Source organism: Notamacropus eugenii, chromosome 1 (genome assembly GCF_028372415.1).
Source record: "Notamacropus eugenii isolate mMacEug1 chromosome 1, mMacEug1.pri_v2, whole genome shotgun sequence".
Classification (NCBI taxonomy): Eukaryota; Metazoa; Chordata; class Mammalia; order Diprotodontia; family Macropodidae; genus Notamacropus; species Notamacropus eugenii.
The window spans coordinates 256,789,613-256,809,629 of record NC_092872.1 but is presented as its reverse complement, the minus strand read 5'-3'; the positions used below and the strand labels follow the sequence as shown (position 1 = coordinate 256,809,629).

Here is a 20,017-nt window from a genome sequence, read left to right as displayed (position 1 = left end):
GGGAATATGAACTGGTCACAAGCACAAAGAACACTCTTGGAAGAGCTGAAGAAGGATTTTAAAAGCAAAATTAGAGAAACAGAAGAAAAAATGACTTCCCTGGTTGGTAGTAATCTTTCCCTCCTCAAAGGGCCTTGCCTTTGTTTCTTCTGTGCACACATTATATTTCCCCAAGAGAATGATGCTCCTTAAAGTTGATGGGATTTTTTGTAGGTTTCTTTGTATCCTGGGCACCGAGAACATGGTGGATACTCAAGGAAGGTTTGTTGTATGATGTTAGAATCATGTTATCTGCAGGAGGTGGAGGGGGGAGGGATAGCACATTAGTTGGACCTCTCTGAAACCAAAGCGTTCTCTTTAACATTCTACCATGGTTGGATGACTGTGAGCCACGGGACACTCCAGTCTATGAAAAATTAAAAATGAGTATCCCATGGAAGTCACTGGAGAGGAGGAAGGTAGATGGATGTGAGCAGGCTACCATCCATAACAGAGAAGTTACCAAAATGAAGAACTGGACTACAAGATGTCATCACCAATGTATATGATTGGAGAAGAACATGGGTTGGACCTACAGTTGGGGAGACTGAGAACTGGCAAATGTACAGCTTCACTAGCATCCTTGTGGTATTGAGAAATCAAGGAAAGACTCCATTCTGAAGATAGATGGCATGTAGCCAGCTTGAGGAAGAACACAGAAGAGAGTCATCCAGGATGGGCAGATATGGAGGGGTTGCTCTCTGCATTAATGGAGAGAACTTACCATGGAGGAGAGCCAGATTCATCAGTTTGTCAGACTGTTAGCTTGCATTTACATAGTCCATTGATGTGCTTCATTGCAATGAGTCCCGGTAGCCTTTTCAGATAGTTAGTATAAGAATTATTATCCCCATATGACAGAAGAAGAAACTGGGACTCAGAGAATCTTGCCTAAAATCATAGCAGTAAAGCCAAGGCTGGAATTCTGGTCTGATAATTCCCACCTTGGGTTTCTCCCCCGCAATACACCAAGATGCCTCTCCTGAGGCACAATAGGAGAGAGGACATTCAAGCCTACATTAGATAGGACTTAGAGGCTATTGGGTCCCATCCCCTCATTTTATAGATGGACAAATTCAGGTACCTAGAAGTTAGGTGACTGCCCAAGTTTTAGAGACAGAATTTGAACCCAATGTCCTACACAGGAGCCTTAGGTGGTAGCAGAGGGTGGTGGGGTTTAATAGGAGAGGTCAAAGAACAGGAAAGGGAACACAGTCCCTAAGGTTAAGATGCCACCCAAGCTTGCGGACTCCACAATGTCCCCCTCCACCTGATTCTGAGCTCCTCCTTCACCCCCTTTGCCCTCAGTAACCCTCCCCAAAGAAGGCTGTTAATGTTTAACTTCCAGCAAATTCATGGGTTTCCTAAAGGCCCTTTAATCCGGGACATGTCACAGAGAGGGGAGGCCCTGGCGCCCAGTAGATTTATGGGCCCTTGCTCATGGCATGAGTGCCCATGAAATCGTCCACGAGGGAGGTCAGGCTCTCTATTAAAAAACCAGCTAAAAATCTGAGCAAGGGAGTGATAAATTGGCCCGGGCAGCAGGACGCAATTAAGGAGTGGGCAGAACAGGAAGAGAGGGTGGGGGACCCTTGGGGGTCCTTGGGATGTTTTGTTGCTGTTGTGGCGAGGGCTCCAGGGAACTGAGACTTTCCCTTCCATGCTTCCTCATTAGTCTGTTGCAATTTCTGATCACTCAGGGCCATACTGACAGGATGGCTCATCATGGTTCTGACAATGGTGGCAGCGGTCTGGCCCTGTTGCTTGTGGATGGAAGATTATTACCCCTTCCCTGTGCTAGGCACAGTGTCTCCTTAGCAAGGTTCCCTGTCACTAAATTACAAACTTGAGGCTGCTGATGTTTTAATGGAGTATGGGGACAGTCCATAGACTGAAAGGATAGAGAAAGCAGCTGATCCTGCCCCCTCCCCACCTTGTTTTATAGATGGGGAAACTGGAGCCAAGTGAAATGACTTGCCTAAGGTCACACATAGTAAAGGGCAAAGCTAGACCTTGAACCCTGGGTCTTCTGGCTCCAAATTCAGTATTTTTCCCTTTATAGAGGCAACAAGGTGGCACACTAGGTCTAGAGGGAGATCTGAGTTCAAATCCAGCCTCAGACGTTGACTAGCTGAGCAAGTCTCTTAATTTCTACTTGCCTCAGTTTCCCCAGGTGTAAAATGAGGATAATAATAGCACTGACCTCCAAAGATTGTTGTGGGAATCCAATGAAATATTTATAAAGCTCTTTGAAAACCTTAAAGCGCTATGTACATGTACAAGCTGGAAAAGCCTTTAGATTTCATCTAGTCCCAATGTAAGTCAACCACAAATTGTATTTCTTCTATGAGCCCTGAACTGCCCATGGGAGTACAACATGATCCTTAAGCAGTTTATTTTTCATCTCATTTAGGAACACCCTGGGCTGGAGGCAGCAGTGGCAGAAGCCAAGACCTCGGGTTCAAATCCCCCACAGGCAAGTCAACATGCCTCTGCTCCCTAAGAGAGTGGCCCACGTGGCCTGCTGCAGAGTGGCTGTCATTGGTAAATAGCATTTTATTTTTTCCAACCACATGCAAAGACAAGTTTTTAACATTCATTTTCTTCAAGATTCTGAGTTTCAATTTTTTTCTGGAGTGACTGCCATTGACCTCAAAAGGGTCCTGCTAAGATGGAGGGGATAGCCCTATGTATCCCCTCCCCATGGATCCAAAAATACCCCAAAGCTTCTGTCCTGACTCAGGACTGTTACCTTTGGGATACACCAGCAAGTTCACCATGCCTGTAACCGAATATACCTTTCCCATTTTCCTCAAAGCCCTAATACTCTTCTTCAGAAATGTGTTTGGTACAGTTTGGTCAGGGGGTTGGAACTTCAAGGTCTAAGAGGCCCAAAATCAGGGTTAGAAAAAGTCGTTATTCTTACATGATTTTCTCCTCCCTTTAACACTCAGTCTATAAAGCCCCATGCCCAAAATGGATCACATCTCCATCATCACGAAGGACTCTCAACTTTCCCATGTCCTCCACCTGCCCAGTGTCCCACTCCCTGCCCCACCCTACCCCCAATGTGCCTTCAATAACCTCATATTCATCCCTAATATTCAGCACCTTATGTGTTTACAAAGTATTAAGGAGTTCAAGAATTATTATTTCCATTTAACAGAAGAAAAAACTGAGGCTTGAATTAACTTGTTCAAGGTCATACTGCTACTAAGTGATGGAGTTAGGTTCAGACCCGTGTCTTATGAGTCCATGTCCATGTTCTTCCTACTTCCCCGAACTCATTTCAAAGGAAACTTTCATTAAAAACATATTTTAAAAGCATGACATCAAACACACACACACATACACAAACACACACACACTCACACACAGCCAGAAATAGGAGGAGCACAGCTTACTTGATCTCACTTTGTCCTCCTGCTTTCCGGGCGATCTGGACCAGCTCTTTACCGTATCTCTCTTCTGCTTGGGCCCTGGAAACAGTACAAAGAGTTTCCTGAGTGGGTCCCTTTAAAGACACCAGCTGCATCCCTCCTGAGAGCTTGACCAGGTAAGTACTTCATCTCCAGGGCATGTGAAGAAGGCAGAATGAGGATCCAGAGAATTCCTGTTCCCCATCTTTCTTTCAGGGCTTCTGCCTTTGGGGCTGGCCTTACCTAGAGGAGCTATACAGGTGGACCCTCAGACACTGAGGAGGCCTTCTCCCTAATTTGATGTCTCAAATGCCACCATCAGCGCTTCTGTCTCTTGAGGACAGAAGAATTACCTCCTAATGGGATCCCTGAGAGGGAGGATCACAGGAAGCCCTGGACACCTCACAATGAATACGTATATGCTATACAGGCTGCTAGAAAGATGAGGAAGTTAACAAAGTTTGTCAGTCAGCAAACATTTAATTAGTGCTTACTATGGGCCAGGCTTACTATACTGAGCACTGGAAGACAAAGAAAATTGGGTCACTGCCTGCAAGGATGCCCCATTTTAATGGGAGAGAAAACATGCAAAGAAAACACATAAAAGACATATGTGAAGCACATGATGTCTATACAAGTGAGGTAATTTCAGAGGGAGGGACAGGGAAAGGCAGAATGTGGGACCCAACGAAGTCTTGATTGAGGCCTGGGATGCCAGGAGACGAAGTGAATAGGGAGAGCTTTCTAGGCATGGAGGGCAGCTGGGGGAAAAGGTGCTGAGGATAGGATAATTATAATAATAGTTATGGCAATTATCATAATTACAATAATTAGCATTTATATGGTGCTTTAAGGTTTGCAAGGGGCCCTCTCCTGATCTATATCTTGCTGCTGGACCCAGGTGGCTCCGGAGGAGAAAGTAAGGCTGGTGTCCTTGCACAGATAGCCCTGCCTCACTTAAATCCAATCCACCTGCAAGTCATGGCATCACCTTCCTGATGTCACGGTCTTCCTTGAGATCGAAGGGCAAACAGTAACAACATAAGGTTTGCAAAGCACTTTACACAGGTTAACTCCTTAGAGGTAAAAAATACCAGAGTCTTTGGAGTCTGTGCTTTGTCATCTGAATTCACTTGAGTTAGGAGACCTACATCCTGTTTCTGCCACTAATAGGCTGTGTGACCCTGGCTAAGTCATTTATTTCTGAACTTTGAGTGCTCCCCTGTAGATTAACAGTCTTTACAATTCCTTCCAACATCAGAATGTCATGATTCTATGGAATAGGGTTGGACAAGAAGCTCTCCTTTGCAAAGTTTGCATCCCCATCTTGGAACCCAAGAAGACAGGAGATGGGAAGGGACCTTAGAGGTCATTTGGATCAGGGGTTCTTAACTTTTTGGGTGTCATAAACTCTTGGCTAGTCTGGTGAAGCCTATGGCTGCTTTTTCAGAATAATGTGGGAGTTTTTTAAACCTCTATTTGAAGGAAATGCTAAGTTTCTGCTAAAGGTTAATGAAAATAGACATGTATTTTTTTCCTAACCAGTCACTGACCCCCTGAGATCTACTTGCAGACTCTGTGGGGGCCCATGGACACCAGGTTAACAACCCCTGATCTAGGCCCAGCTTCTTAGAACTGGGTCACTGGCTCCTAATCCAGAGTCCTTTTCATTCCCCTGAACAGCTGACAACAGGCCCTGATGTCCTGGGCTTTTCCTCCCTGCTCTGTCCTCTCCTAAATTCTGTAAGATCCTTGGGGTCTCTCCACCTTCAGCACCCAGCCCCAGACCCAGGGGTACAGTACAGTGTCGACCACTACCATAAATACTAAGGACCCACTGTGTTCCAGGCTCTGTGCTAAGCTCTGAGGATGCCAAAAGAGGCAGACGACCATCCCTGCCCTCAGAAGAAGCCAGCACCTCCTTAAAATCCCCTTTCTCAGGTGCTGTCCTCCACTTCCCCAAGTCAGGTTGTGTTAGGGAACTGAAAGAAGCAGCCCAAAGGGATGGAGCTGCCTGAGTTAGGGCCAAAGTCAGGCACAGAGCTCAGGAACCCTGGAGTCTCAGGTGGATGGGGAGGCCATTTAGACAACTAGCAAACCAGCCCTTATTGTCTTTGCTAATGAGAACTGCAGTCAGCCTGCCAAGATGAGATAAACATGGAGGAACCAGATGGGGGGGGAGCAGTAAAGGGTCTCTTGGTATGAGTCTGCAGGCCTGTCGGGGTGAGGGGGCCCTTTGTCTCCCATACAGCAACAGCCCTGGGACTGAGGGCAAAAATGGGAGCCAGAAAGCTCTGTGCTCTACTTCCACTACCAGGAAGATCCATGGAGTCACAGAACATCCTGTACCATCTTGGATCCAGATGAGAGACAGAGACAGAGACAGACACAGACACAGAGAGAGAGAAAGAGACACAGAGACAGAAACACAGAGACCAACAGAGACAGAGATAGAGAGAGAAGAAGAGACAGAGATAGAGACACAGACACAGAGACAGAGAGAGACAGAGACACCAAGGCTGATAGAGACAAAAATACAGAGATAGACAGACAGATAGATGGGAGGTTGGGGAGTGCTGTAGTGCAGAGGGAGAGAGAGAGAACCCAGCCAGGATAGAGCTATCTTTGCAACTCAGAAAACAAGAAGGGGAAGCCACTGACATAGCTCTGAACATCTCTTCCCCTTGCAGTGGGAGCTCCACACAGAGGTTAAAAATAGCTGAATAAAAATACAGATGGGCTCACATGCACAAACCCAGAGTAGGCTCTCTCTCCCCCTACCCCTCCCACCCCTTCTCTCTCTCCCCCTCTTTCTCCTCTTCTTCCTCCTCCTTCTCCTCTCCTCTCCTCTCCTCTCTCTGTCTCTCTCTCTCTCTGTCTCTCACACACACACACTCTCTCTCTCCCTCCCTTCCTCTCTCTCTCTGTCACACACACACACACACACACACACACACACACACACACACTCACATATGCACAGACCTCTGAGTCCCCCACCCAAACACCACAGCTTTAGGCCTGAAAGTCTCTCAGGAATTACTTAGTCTGACCCCCTCTTTCTACAGAGAAGGAAACAGAGGCCAGGAGAGACAAAGTGACTTGTCTTGGGTCACACAGTTGAAACAAGAAAACCAAGATTTGAATTGAGGCCCTCTGACCAGCCTCATTCTCATAAGGAATTGTAGCTCCCATCTCTCTAGTGCTGGAACGTCAGGTGGCATCATGGACAGTCCAGGCTTGGTGGCAGGAAGGCCTGAGTTCAGATCCTGCCTCAGACTTTTGCTGGGTTACCCTTAATAGCCTTCAGCCTCGGTTTCTACATCTGGAAAGTGGGGCTGATGGCACCCCCCTCAGAGAGTCCTCGTAAGGAGCAGATCACATGAGACAAAGAATGAAAAGCACCCTGCAAACCGTAAAGCACTGTTTCAAGGTTAGTTGCTTTGTTATCACCATCCCAAAGTGCCCTTGCAAGGTGCATTCTACGAGTGACATTGTCCCCAATTTTCTTTTGAGGAAACTCAGAGCCAAGGAATGGGAGGGATTCACCCAAGGTCAGGGACTCCCAGGTGCAAGGACTCTCATAAATAGATTTACAAAGAACTGAGGTCTGACCCCAGGGCTTTCCCCCTCAGTCACACACACCAGCACTGCCACACGTGGACTATTTCACACACACAAACACACGAAGATTCTTGTAGACACGTGGCCTTATCCCCAGGGATTCATTCACCCTCGGGCTGTGTAAGGCTTGCATACACTCACACACACACACATTCTCCTCTCTCTTGTACTCACAAGCACGTGTCCAGACTGACATCCTCACCCTCCCAAACTCCCCAGGTTCTCGGAACCAGCTCTCCCCCATCCTCTTAATTTACATTTTCAAAGATAAACAGATGGAGATGCAAATGAGCTCAGGCTGCCCTGGCGGCCTTTCCCACCTCCAGCAGTTGAGATGCCCTGCCGGGCTCAGGTGGGCAGAGGGCAGGCAGGGAGGTGCCCCCCCCCAGAAGAGGCGCCTGCCTCTGGCTGGCAGGGATTGTTCTCCCACTGTTTCTGTGGATAAGGCCAGACCAGAAGCTCCCGATGCCCGTGAACCTGGGCCTTGACTTTGACCCACTTCCTCCCCAGCTCAGACCCTCTCACCTTTGCTTCAGCAGGTCCTCCACATCCTTACACATCCTCCTCCCGTCCAGCAGCCTCTGCAGAAGGGTCTCATAGCCTGTATGGGCCGTGAACTCCTTACACTGAAAAGGACAAAAAAACCCAGCTCCTGATTCAGGAATATCCTGCCATGGGTCTGGGGTGGGGAGTGGGGGGCTGGGAGGATGCTGCCACTGGCCCCAGTGTGGAGGTGGGTAGATGGGTATGCCCACGGAGGACAGCCATGTCCCCATGGACTGTCTAAATGGGAGTCAAAGGAGGCATTGCTAGAGGTCTCTGGCATTTGCTGCCCTCTACAGGGACAGGGCTCTAGGCTCTGAGATGGATGCTATTTGCTGCCCCCTCCCCAAATGTCATGGGTCTAGGAGCATAACTGACCAGTTCAGAACAAAAGCCACTTTCCTGGTCTGTAAGGCAGCACCAAGCTTACATGGAGGACTTGAACCCCTCTGGACACAGATTACGTTAGGAACAGGGGAGGGTGGGCCTGGGCAGGGCCAGGAGACAAAACCTTCTGAACTCTGCCAGAGAGTGAATAGCCTGCCAAAGACACGTGCTGGGGATATTTTGAGGACATGGGCTGGGTTTTCTCTGAACCCAGAGCAGGAAAGGAACATCCCCTCAGCCCTACTTACCTCCCTCAGGCAAAGTTCCCCCAACCTGGTCTTGTCTTACCACACTCCACCCTGCCCCGCGCCCTCCCCCCACCCCAGGCCAACAATAACAGGATTGATCACAGATTTAGAACTGCAAAAGACCTTAGACCTTGAGTCACTCAGTCAACAAGCATTTATTAAATGTTTACTACTAGGGAAGACAATATAGTGCCTGGCACATAGTAGGCACACAGTAGGGAGATGGGTTGTCTTGTTTGGGGAACGGTGAGGAGAAAGCAAGGGAGTAAAGTCCAAGAAGTCTGGAAAGGTAGGAATGGATAAAGTACTGGGCCTGGACTCAGGAAGACCTGAGTTCAAATCCAGCCTCAGAGACTTACTGGCCATGTGACCTTGGCAAGTCACTTAACCCCTGTTTGCCTCAGTTTCCTCATCTATAAAGTAGGGATAATAGTAGGATCTATCTTCCAGGGTTGTTGTGCGGACAAAATGAGCTATTTGTAAAGCTCTTTGCAAACGCTCTATCATCGTTATTAGCAGCAGCAGCAGCAGCACTGTGGCTGCTAATGCCACTGTTACTAGTACACGGGGAAACTGAAGCCTGATCAGGTTAAGTGGTTTTCTTAAAATCAAACGAGTAAAAAAACAAACAAACAGGTATTGGAGGCAGCACCAATGTTCAAGTCCAGGTCCTCTGACTCTGAATCTAGCGTCTGTTTGAAGAAATAACATCATCCATATCTACAAGGGAGGAGGCTGGGAAGGAGAGATCACAGAAAGCCTGTTGAGTAGCCACCTAGACCCCCCTGAGCCCCTAACTAGACCCCTTGCACCCCCACAGCCGAAGCCCCAATTAGACCCCCTTGTGCCCCCAAAAGATGCCTCACTACACCCCCTGGCAAGTGGTCCTTCAGCAGCTCCAGCAAGGAGCAGACACTTCCTCTCTGGGGGCTGCTATCCCACTTCTAAAGAGTTCTAATTGCTGGGAAAGAAAGAAAAGTGGCCCTTCTCTCAAGCCTCCATCTGCTCCTTTATGACTTCTGCCTCCTTTCTGTTCTCCTTTCTGGAACCAGAGCAAGTCCAATTGACAGCCATGATGCCCCCCGAGCTCACCATCCCCAGCTCCTCACACTGATACCCCTCTAAAGTGGAATCAAGACCATTGACCACCCTGGTTGTATTCTTCTGGATGGAAGAAACACACACACACACAAACACACATGCACACATGTGCACACACGCATGCACATTCTCAGAGTGAGCCTAGTTCCCTATCCTGTGCTAGCCTATCAATGCCCTTATGGCTTCCAGGGCTTCAAGTGTTTCTTTCTCTCTGGAAGATTCATGTTGGACACAAACCAGGACCACAGGAGAAGGATTTCACAGGCTAGCAAGATCATAATTAGAAAGGAGCTTAGAGGTCATTGAATCCAATTCCCAGTTTTTACAGAGAAGGAAACTGAGACCCTGAGAAACTGAGTGACTTGCAGAAGGTCCCACAGCCAGCAAGTCACTCTGATCAGTACCAGAGGGGGGACAGTCATCTGCAGGGAGATCACAGACCCTTTCACATAGTGAAGTGCAGACAGAGACACTGAGGCTGAGGGAGATTAGCAGTGCCTGCCTCAGCCTCTCTGACTTAGGCTCTGAACCAAGGACCAAGAAGGAGAAAGTCAATACCAGCTCCTGGCCTCTTCTGCCATCCCCCATCTACTGGTCTGGCCCAGTGTGGCTGGATGTTCTGAGTTGTCTGTCACTTTGGTTTGAGTCTTTGCCAGATGCTCATTTCTTCAGTATTTCTTGTGTTATCACTAGCCCCCTTAATCAGCTTGAAAGACCCCAGCAGGTTCCTGCTGGATGGAAAGTAACACCTCAGCATCAAGCTGGCCTCAAAGCCCAAGTGGGAGAAAAAGAAAACACCCACATTGGAACTCCTTCAACTCCTCCGCCACTCCTACCAGGAGAAAGCAGGCAGGGGCCTGTCTAGGGTGGAAAGAAATTTCAGGAGCCTCCAGTGTCCCAGCCACGTCACCTGGAAGAGCCTGACCCCCTCCTCCATCTTTACAAAGTCAGAAACTGAATCTCAGGGAGAGGATGGAACTGGTCCAAGATGATAGAAACTAAGGGCCCAAGTCTCCTGACTCTCAAGTCCAGTGTTCTTGCTACTGAGCCACACGACTACATGGCAAGAGAAGTACCCTGATCAGCAAATCAGAAGGCCCAAGCTTGAACCTGAACCTGTTTCTGACTTTGTAAAATGAGGAGTATGACCCAGACAAACTCATTTCCAGCTCTAAGGTCTGGGCTTGGGAGCAAGTCCAGTAGGGAATATGACTCCAAATTTCCCTGAATTCTCTCCATCCCAAATATTACAGCCACCAGCTCCCAGGTATGCCTGGAGAGGGTGCCTACCCTCTGCCCCAACTGACCCTTGGAAAAAGAGAAGAAAACCACACCTACATTGGCCATTTCCAGAGTGAATGAGGAGAGGTGATCAGGCCTCCAAATCTCCTGCCCACCTGCCTCCTAGCCAGCAGGGCCTGGGGGGCTTTCTATCTCAGGAGAGCAGGGTCAGAAGTTGTCCCATGGCCAAGACTTCAGGAAGAGGCAATGAAGACAAGTGAGCCACAGTCACGGATGACTAGGCCATTCCAAGGAAGTAAGAACACTTCCAGATCAAGAATAACTCATGATGCTCTCCCCTCCCCTCCCCCACAGTGTTTCCCTTCCCTTTTCCCTCTCACCTCCCTCTTCCTACTTCGCCAACTGCCACCTCCAGTGGCCCAGGGCCCAGTTTAAGATCCACCTCCTCTAGGCAGCCTGATCTGATCTCTCCGGCCCACACTGGCCTCCCACTCACTGCAAAGATGGTACTTAGAAGACATGTAGACTGACATGGCTCCCCCTTAATATCAACCACCACCACTACCACCACCCATTTTACAGGTGGGTAAACTGACGCCTGAAGAAGGAAAAAGACTTAGGATCCTATCATCATGAGATCATAGATTTAGAGCTAAAGGGATCTTAGCACTGAACCTGAAGGTAGGAAGACCTGAATTCAAATTCAGCCTCAGACACTTACTAGCTGTGTGACCTTGAACAAATCACTTAACCCTTATTTGCCTCTGTTTCCTCGTTGGCAAAATGGAGGTAATGTGGTACCTACTTCGTAGGGTTGTTGGGAGAATCCAATGAGATAAAAAATCAAGAAACATTTATTAAGAGTTTACTATATTCCAGGCACTGGCATATAGTACTAAACTAAACTAAAGTGTACTAAACCTTGACAATACACATGGAAAGAATTAGGAAAAACACAACACAGAAAAGGAGACAGAAGAGGGCAATGGGAAGGGAAGGAGGAGTATGACCAAGAAAGTCCTTTGGAGAGTCAGGAGACAATCAGCAGCAGAGCAGGATTTGAATCCAGATCCTTTGACTCCAAATCTATTGCCTTTTCCATGAGACTGTGTGACCTCAGCATTTAATCACACTCCTTTTCATTTTTATTGTACTGTTTTACATAGGGAAGCCTTTCTTGCAAATAAGCTGTCTGAGAGCAGAGACTTCATGTTTCTTCTCTTGTCTTCCACAAAGCACCGGGGACAAGTTGGGGGATACTGTTGGTACTGAGAGAGAGAGAGAGAGAGAGAGAGAGAGAGAGAGAGAGAGAGAGGAAGGAAGGGTGAAATTGCTGCCCCATTACAAGAATAGCCCTCTTTTCCCAGGGACACTTGGGCACTCGAGCTAATTCCTCTGGGAGTGAGTCACTTTTGCCAGTAAATATAGACAGTAGTTCTGCTCTGACTGAAGAAGAGGCGCAGTGGAAAGAATCATCTGAGTCAGAGAAGCTGGTCTCAAGGCCAAGCTTTAGTCAAGTAACCTCCTTTTCCTGGGCCTCAGTTTCCTCATTTGCAAAGTGAAGGGATTTGACTGGGTGAGTGGTTGCCAACTGCAAGCACAGATTCCCTGAGGAGAAAGGATGCAGGGTTACTGAAAGGGCTCCACAGACCCATATGCACCTTAAGCATGGTTCCTTCAATCTTCATTTAGCTCAGAAAAATACCTAACAGGAATGAACGAAAGAATGAAAAATAATTTATTAAGCTCTTATTGTAGACCTAACACTTTACTGAGTACTGAAGATGCAGGTACAAAAGGAAGCCATCCCAGGCCTCAAGAAGCTTCTGTTCTATCAGGGGAAATGATATAGCGAGGGGAGTGGTGCTCAGGGAGGGAGACTTGGGTCTGACAAGTCACAGGGGTGACCAGTGGAAAAAGAAAGCAAGACCATAGCTCCTTCATGTGAGTATGGGTATAATTTACTAACATGCAAAGGAGGCTTTCATACTAAAATAGCATGGGAACCACTGAACTAGATCAGAGGATCTTAGATTTGGAGCTGTACAGGGTCTTAGAGAGCATCTGGATGATTTGCTTGAATGCATGGAGTAGTTATTAATAAGGCAACATTAACTTAAAGGGCTTCTCTAGTGGAGTGCCCCAGAAATTTGTCCCTGGGCACTACACTAGAGACTTGGATGAAGTCGGAAAAGGCAAGCTTATCAAATTTGTGAATAACAGAGACAGAGGAAACAGCTAACATATTGGACAATAGAATCAGGACCTAAATGCAGCTCATCCACCTAAATTTATGGGCAAAATCTAATAATACAAAATTGAAAAGAGATTGATATACATGGGTTCAAAAAATCTACTTCACAAGTACAAGATAGGAGTGAGTAGCATAGCTAGAAACCAGTATGTGTGAAAAAGATACAGGAGTCTTAGTGGACTGCAAGTTCCATATGAGGTCATGGCAGCCACACAAGCCCATTCAATCTTAGGATACATCCAGAGGCATTGTATCCTGATCAATCACTAAACATTTATTAAGTGCCTACTATGTGCCAGGCTAAGCTGATCTAGAAAGATTAGAACCCCATTATATTCTTCTATTGTCAGATCACATCAGGAGGTTTGTGGTAACTTGCAGGATGCCTTTCTAGGTAGAGAATGAATGGGAGAGAGTAATTAAAATGGTGAAGGGCGTTGAGATCATCCCATACGTGAATCAGGGCAGAGGTTTCTTTGTGTGTCATGGACCCCTTGGTATTCTAGTGAAGTCGATAGGCCCCTTCTCCAAAATATTGCTTTAAAATGCATAAAATGAAACACATAGAATTACAAAGGAAGCCAGTTATTCTACATACAGTTATTAGAATTTTTTTAAAAGAAAAACCAAGTTCACAGACCTAAGCTTTGACACCCTGCGTTACAACACCTGGGGATGTTTACTTCAGAGAAGAGATAGGGGGAGGTGTGATAGGGGTCCTCAAGTATTTGAAAGGCTGTCCTGTGGAAGAAGGATCAGATTTATTCTACATGACCTCAGAGGACAGGACCAAGGGGAGAATGTCCGGAAGTTTCAAAAGCAGATTTGTATTCAGTGCATGGGATAACTTCCTAAAAGAGCCATCCACAAACAGCCTAGCAAAGTAATGAGCTCCCTGTTATCTGGAGTCTTCCAGCAGAGGTTGGAGGACCACTCACTAGGGCTTTGGTCTCAGACATACCTGTTCAGATTAGAGCTGGTCTCTGAGATATCTTCCAGCTTTGATATTTGTTGATTCCCTTCCTTCTAAGGTCACTTTGGAATCCCATGATTGGATCTCAGGAGCAAGGGCATCCATCCACAAATGTGGAGATACTCCCTCCACAGGTACTTATCTCCTCCCTAGCCACACCCTTGACCAGGGGAATTCAAATTTTGTTTTTCAATATCCACATGTTATGGGCACAGGCCATATAAGTGTAATTAAGTGATTAATTACATTCAGCTTCAGTTCCAGTGAATAATTGATCCAATCCCAACACTTACTTGTGCAGCATAAGTGTGAGCCAAGTGGTCAGGCTCTATAGGCCTACTTGTAATGAAGTTTAAAATTTTTTTTTTTACTATTAATTAGCCCTATTTTTCAGGTGAGATGACTGAGGCTCAGAGATTGAAATGATTAGATCTTAGAGCTAGAAGGGACCTTAGAGGTGATCTTGTCCAACTGCCTCATTTAACAGAGGAGGAAATTGAGGTAAAGTCACACATCTTCCTGGCTCCAAGTCCAGCTTAGGAGACCTTTCTTCAACCTTGTTTTGTCTGCTGTGACCCATCTTGGAGCTCAAGTTGCTGTTGATGACTAATGTCTACTTGCAGAAATGAGGCCAAATGATGGACCAAGACAATATGATCATTATTGGAACTGTTGCTGTTATGATGATATGATTCCTGAGTTTAAATCAGGTCTCAGACACTTACTAGCTGCGTGACCCTGGGCAAGTCACCTCACCCTGTTTGCCTCGGTTTCTTCATTTGTAAATGAGCTGGAGAAGGAAATAGTCAACCACTCTAGCATCTCTGCCAAGAAAACCCCAAATGGGGTTTCGAAGAGTCAGACATGACTGAGAATGAGTGAACAAAACAACAGTTATATGTGCTGAAACTGAACAGCCAATTTTAAGAGACTTTTTACCTAAGCAGGAGAAACTTTTGTGTTACAAAAACTGACTATAATCCCTTTTGATTACAGGGGCTGGATCTGTGCTGTCATTAGTACAGAGACCTCCTAGATGGGGAAACTCTCTCCACCAATACAAGAGCACACCTTCTCTGACACTTAGAATCTTAGAGAGGTGCTTGAAGCATTGAGAGGTTCAATGATCTGCCCAAAGTCATGCAGTCAGGAGGTATCAAAAGCAGGACTTAGATTCAAGTCTTCCTGAATTCAAGGCCAATTCTCTGTCCACTACATCATATTGTTTCTTTGGTTGCATGGTTTTAAAAAAAAAAATTTTTGTTACTTTCAATGAACAAGAGTCTATTTTCTCTCCCTTTCACTGCCCCTTTCCCACTGAAAAAAGAGAAACAAAACTCTCGTAACAACTATGCATAATCAAGCAAAATAAATTCTCACATTGGCCATGTCCAAAAAATTTATGCCTCATTCTACGTCCTGAGTCCATCTCCTCTCCATCAGTCCTCTGGAATCATGGGTGATCATTGCATTGACCAGAACTCCTAAGACTTTTCCAGTTATTTATCTTCACAATATTATAATTGTATATATATTCTCCTTCTTCTCACTTCACTCTGCTTGTTTTCTCTGAAACCATCCCTTTCCTCTCTTCTTATAGCATAATAATATTTAATTACATTCACATGCAATGACATTTCCATCAATTCCTCAGCTGATAGGCACCCCCTGAGTTTCTAGTTCTTTGCCACCACAGAAACTGCTATAAATATCTTTGTACCTGAGTCCTTTCCCTTGTTCTTTGATCTCTTTACCACATGGAGCTAGGCATGGACTCGCAATTTAGTGACTTTGGGGGCATTGTTCCACATTTCAGCATTCCAGAATGACTGGACCAATTCACAGCTCCATCAACAATGCATTCATGTGGCTGTTTTACCAAAGTCCTGCTGCATTTGCCATTTCCCCTTTTTGTTAACTTTGCCAATCTGATATGTGTGAGGTGGAGCTCTGCTTGCATTTGACACATAACCACCAATCTCCTCAAAAATCTACAAGCCAAAAGTTCAATGCAATTTTTTTTTGAAAAAGCCTTTCCTTTTTCTGTCATTCTTAAAAATGGAAGTAGCTTTGGTCAAGGTCATTCTCAGGACATTTGTTAGTGCCCCAGCAGAGGAGAATACCACCTCCCAATAGCACTGACTTTCGGTTAATTATTGGAAAGAACTCATTCTGAGTTTCTCCTCCAGACAACAGGCACAGGACTCCTTTCATTTGGAAATGCCTCAGGGTGCTTTGGCTCACTTTTTATTAGTAATCTATTCAGCTGTAACTTGTATCCTTCAATAACCCCCTTTGAATTATGTGTAACCATGCGTTGGGTTTTGCTTTCCCTTTTTAGTGGTGCAGAGGTGGTGCAGATCACAAAGTTATTTTTTCAGGAAGCATTTGCTGCTAAATATTGGGTAAATCTCTCCAAAACTTGGAACTGACTTCCAAACCTAGAGGAAGTACCCAAGGTCTTCTGACTCTAAGCCCAGGTTGCTGGTCTCAGTAAAAGCAGATGCCATGGTGAGACATAACAACATGACAGATACCATTTATAGCTGACTCAAGTTACATGCGCAGTGTGGAATAGTGTTTAGAGAGCAATGATGTTAAAGTTGGGATTACCTGGGTTCAAGTTCCACTTGGGATGCTTTCTGTGAATAAATGGAGCATTTCTTAAATGCTTATTATGTGCAAAGCTCTGCATAAGCTCTGGAGATACAAACAGATAAGTAAAATGGTCCCTGCTCTCCAGGAACCCACATTCTTACAGGGAGAGACCTGCTCCAGGCAGAGAAATCGCAGAGGAGGTGCTAATTTGCATTGTTTGTCAGGAGGTTCCCTTAACCGACGAAGTGACAGGTCTCCACTGAAATCTAAAAGCTGCATAAAGAGCAAGTGCTAGAATGAGAAAGACCTGGGTCCAAGTCCTGCTTGGACACATACTAGCTGTGGGTAACAAACAAGAGAGAGTGTCATTTAACTCTCAGTTCCGTAAGCAATTCTCTAAAACTGGATACTGCCGGCAAGCTGCCAGCCCAGAACAACGAAGGCAGTTTCCACACCAGAACTTCCTTACACTGATGAAACCACAAATCCAAGTCCCTCCCAGCCCCCAAGAAGTTGCATTAAGTTGTAGTGTGTCTAACGTTTCCTTTCCAGTTACTCAGCTACAACTTTTCTAAAATGTTAACTTTCAGGATGGAAATTCTTCTTCTATGTTAACCCCACTGGATGCCATTAGGGTCTTGCCCCATCTCGTACTGGCTAGTTGAAAACAGAGCCCCATTAGCTCCAGTTCCTCCTTCCCTCCCTCATATTTCTCTTGGTAGCCATGGGACAGAATGATCTAAGAAATGGTGGTGGAGGAAGCTGTGACCACAAACTGGGTGCCAACTTGGATTCACTAGGAACGCATCAGACTCTTCCCTTAGGCACCCTAAATGAAGAGAAACATTTGAGAGATGATGGATTTGAATTTCAGAGGGCTGTAGACCAAGAGTTCTTAATGTTTTGGGGCCAGGGTCCCCTTTGGCAGTCTGGTAAGGTCTATGAGCTCCTCAGAATCACATTTTTAAGTGCACAAAGTATAATATGCAGAATTATCAAGGAAACCAATTATATTGAAATACAATTATCAAAATATTAATAATAGCTAACTTCTATATAGTGCCTATTCTGTGACAGGCGCTGTGCTAAGTGTTTTACAAATATTATCTCATTTTATCCTCACTACAACCCTGGGACATAGATACTATTATTAACCCCATTTTACAAATGAGGAAATTGAAGCAAATGGAGATTAAGTAACTAGCCCAGGGCCACACAGCTAGTAAATATCTGGGGGTGGATTTGAACTCAGATCTTCCTGACTCTGGGCCTCAGGGACTCCACTTCGAGAATCCCTGGACTAGACATAACTTCTCATGCTACCTTTGTAGACAAGATAGAGAGATAGGAAGTAGGAGTGAGTTAGGTGATGCACTGGACAAAAGGCTAGACCTGGAATAAGAAACTCTTGACTTGAAATCCCATCTCAGACATTAGCCATGTGAATCTAGGCAAATTACCTAACCTCTCTTACCTCAGTTTCCTCAACTGTTAAATGAGGATAATAAGAGCACATACCAACAAAGGTTATTGTGAAGATAAAATAAGATAATATTTATAAAATGCTTTGCAAGTCTTAAAGTGATCTGTCTTTATACACACACACACGCACACACACATACACACGTTGTTGTTATTATTATAGATATGTGCTGGACAAAACCACATCTAGGTAGACTTGAAACTAGCTAAGGGAACAGACCCAAAGAGTAATAATGAATAAAAACCACAACTCATATTGATATAGTGCTTCAATAAAATACTTTTCTCACAGACACTGGCTGAGTTAGGGATTATGCTATCAACCCCATTTTGTAGATGATGAAACTGACACCTAGAGAAGTGAAATCTTCCATTGATGGAATTTGAGAATCAGAAGGTCTTCAGTGGTGTCTAGTCCAACTCAAACATGGAAAGAATGACTCGTCCAAGACTACACACTTGTCACAACTGAGTTGGGATTCCAATCAGGGTCTCATGCTGAGGAGGTGGAGAGGTATCACGGACAGGATGCTAACTTTGAAGTCATGGGACCTGAATTCAAATCCTAACTTGGCCATGGATTCCTCAGACAAATTGTTTTGTGCACCTCAGTTTCCTTATGTGTAAAATGAGGGGGTTGAACTAAGTGATCTGTCTCTCAAGTCCTTCTCCATTCTCTATGTTCCTACACCTAGCATTCCACCTCCTATATCATACTGCCTCTCTTCATATAAGGAATTGTTGCCAACCTAGAGAGCCTAATATTATAGCACTGAACTCTGTACTTGACCACACATAATGCTGTTGAAGGTTGAACATTCTTCTTGGAGTCAAAGAAGCTGGGTTCTAATCCCAGCCCTGCCCATTACTGTTTGTCCTTCATTCTCAAAGAGGGCCCTGACATTGGGAAGATGATGCCATGACTTGCAAGGGAATTGGATTTAAGCGACCAGTCTCACTTTCTCCTCTGGAGCTAGATGGGTCGGTCCAGCAGCCAGATCAGAATGACTGGAGATGGCCCCTTGCTTAATACTTCTATGACTATGGAGAAGCCATTTAACCTCAGGCTCTTCGTAATAAAGTATGGGAGTTGGACTAGGTTGACCACTGATGTCCCTTCCAACTCTTAATCCATAATTCTATAATCAGTGCTTTGAAGGCATATGGAGATGGCACACTTATCAGGAAAGATCACAGAGCTGGGAGGATTCACTAACACATTGGATGACGGAATTCAGGCTAAAAAAGACATCTTCAGGTGGGACCAATAAGGTGAAATTTAATAGGACCAAATATAAACTTCATAGGAGCAAATATAAATTTAATAGGAGCTCAAATAAATTTCACTGGTCACGGTGCTTAGGTTAAAAAAAAGTCACCTTCACAAATAGTGCCTGGAGGAGAACTGGGATAAGCACACTTCATGTGAAAAAGACAGTGTAGAATGCCAGGGTTGGCAGGGACCACAGAGCTCACCTGCTCTGTCCTTTCACTTTACCAAGGAGGAAACTAAGGCTTAGAGAGGGGAAGCAGTTTTCTCAAGGTCACACAGGAATAAGTAGTAGCCATGGCGTGGACCCCAAGTTCAGTGCTCTGGCCCACAATAGCACAGCAGCCTCCAAAATAGATGGCCAACTTAGAATGAGTCAATAATGTGACATATCTGGGAAAGTAATGAAATAGTACCCTCTTTAAGGTAACTATTTACCTCCCATCTCTGATTTTGTACAGATGGTCTTCCATGTCTGGAATTCACCTGGAATTCAGGTGACCTTATCTGGTTACCAGACACAGTGGTCCTCCAAGTCTAGAATGCATTCCTTCCTATTCCTCTTGAAATCTTCTCATTCCCCTTGGAATCTCTAGAGTAGCCCTGGTTTAGAAGCTGTGTCCCTGGGGGAGAGAATTGACTCAGTGATTGGATGGTCCTCATACTCCCAAGTTGGCTATCAAGGCTGGATTACATGAGTATTCTTCAAGACACCTCCTACTTCCCTCATAGGAGCCTTTCCTGCTTCTCTCATATGTAAACACTCTTTCCCTCTTGCAATTATTTTGTACATGAGAGGAAGTATCACATATTGGACAAAGACCTGGCCTCAGAGGC

The 20,017-nt window shown here is 45.5% G+C and overlaps 1 protein-coding gene across 2 annotated transcripts in view; it reads right to left on the bottom strand.

Moving 5' to 3' along the window:
• Window positions 1-20,017, bottom strand: part of PSTPIP1 (proline-serine-threonine phosphatase interacting protein 1) — a 99,114-nt gene that overhangs the window by 41,322 nt on the left and 37,775 nt on the right. Inside the window, exons 1-3 of one of the 2 annotated variants that reach the window (XM_072628646.1) lie at window positions 10,700-10,788; window positions 7,608-7,708; window positions 3,444-3,518 (exon numbers count right to left, since the gene is read on the bottom strand). In XM_072628646.1, the coding sequence (XP_072484747.1) occupies window positions 3,444-3,518; window positions 7,608-7,708; window positions 10,700-10,708 (185 nt within the window). In that variant the 5' untranslated portion in view covers window positions 10,709-10,788. Of the gene's footprint in view, window positions 1-3,443; window positions 3,519-7,607; window positions 7,709-10,699; window positions 10,789-20,017 lie in introns of those variants that run through there. The other variant, XM_072628645.1, reaches the window with a different exon arrangement.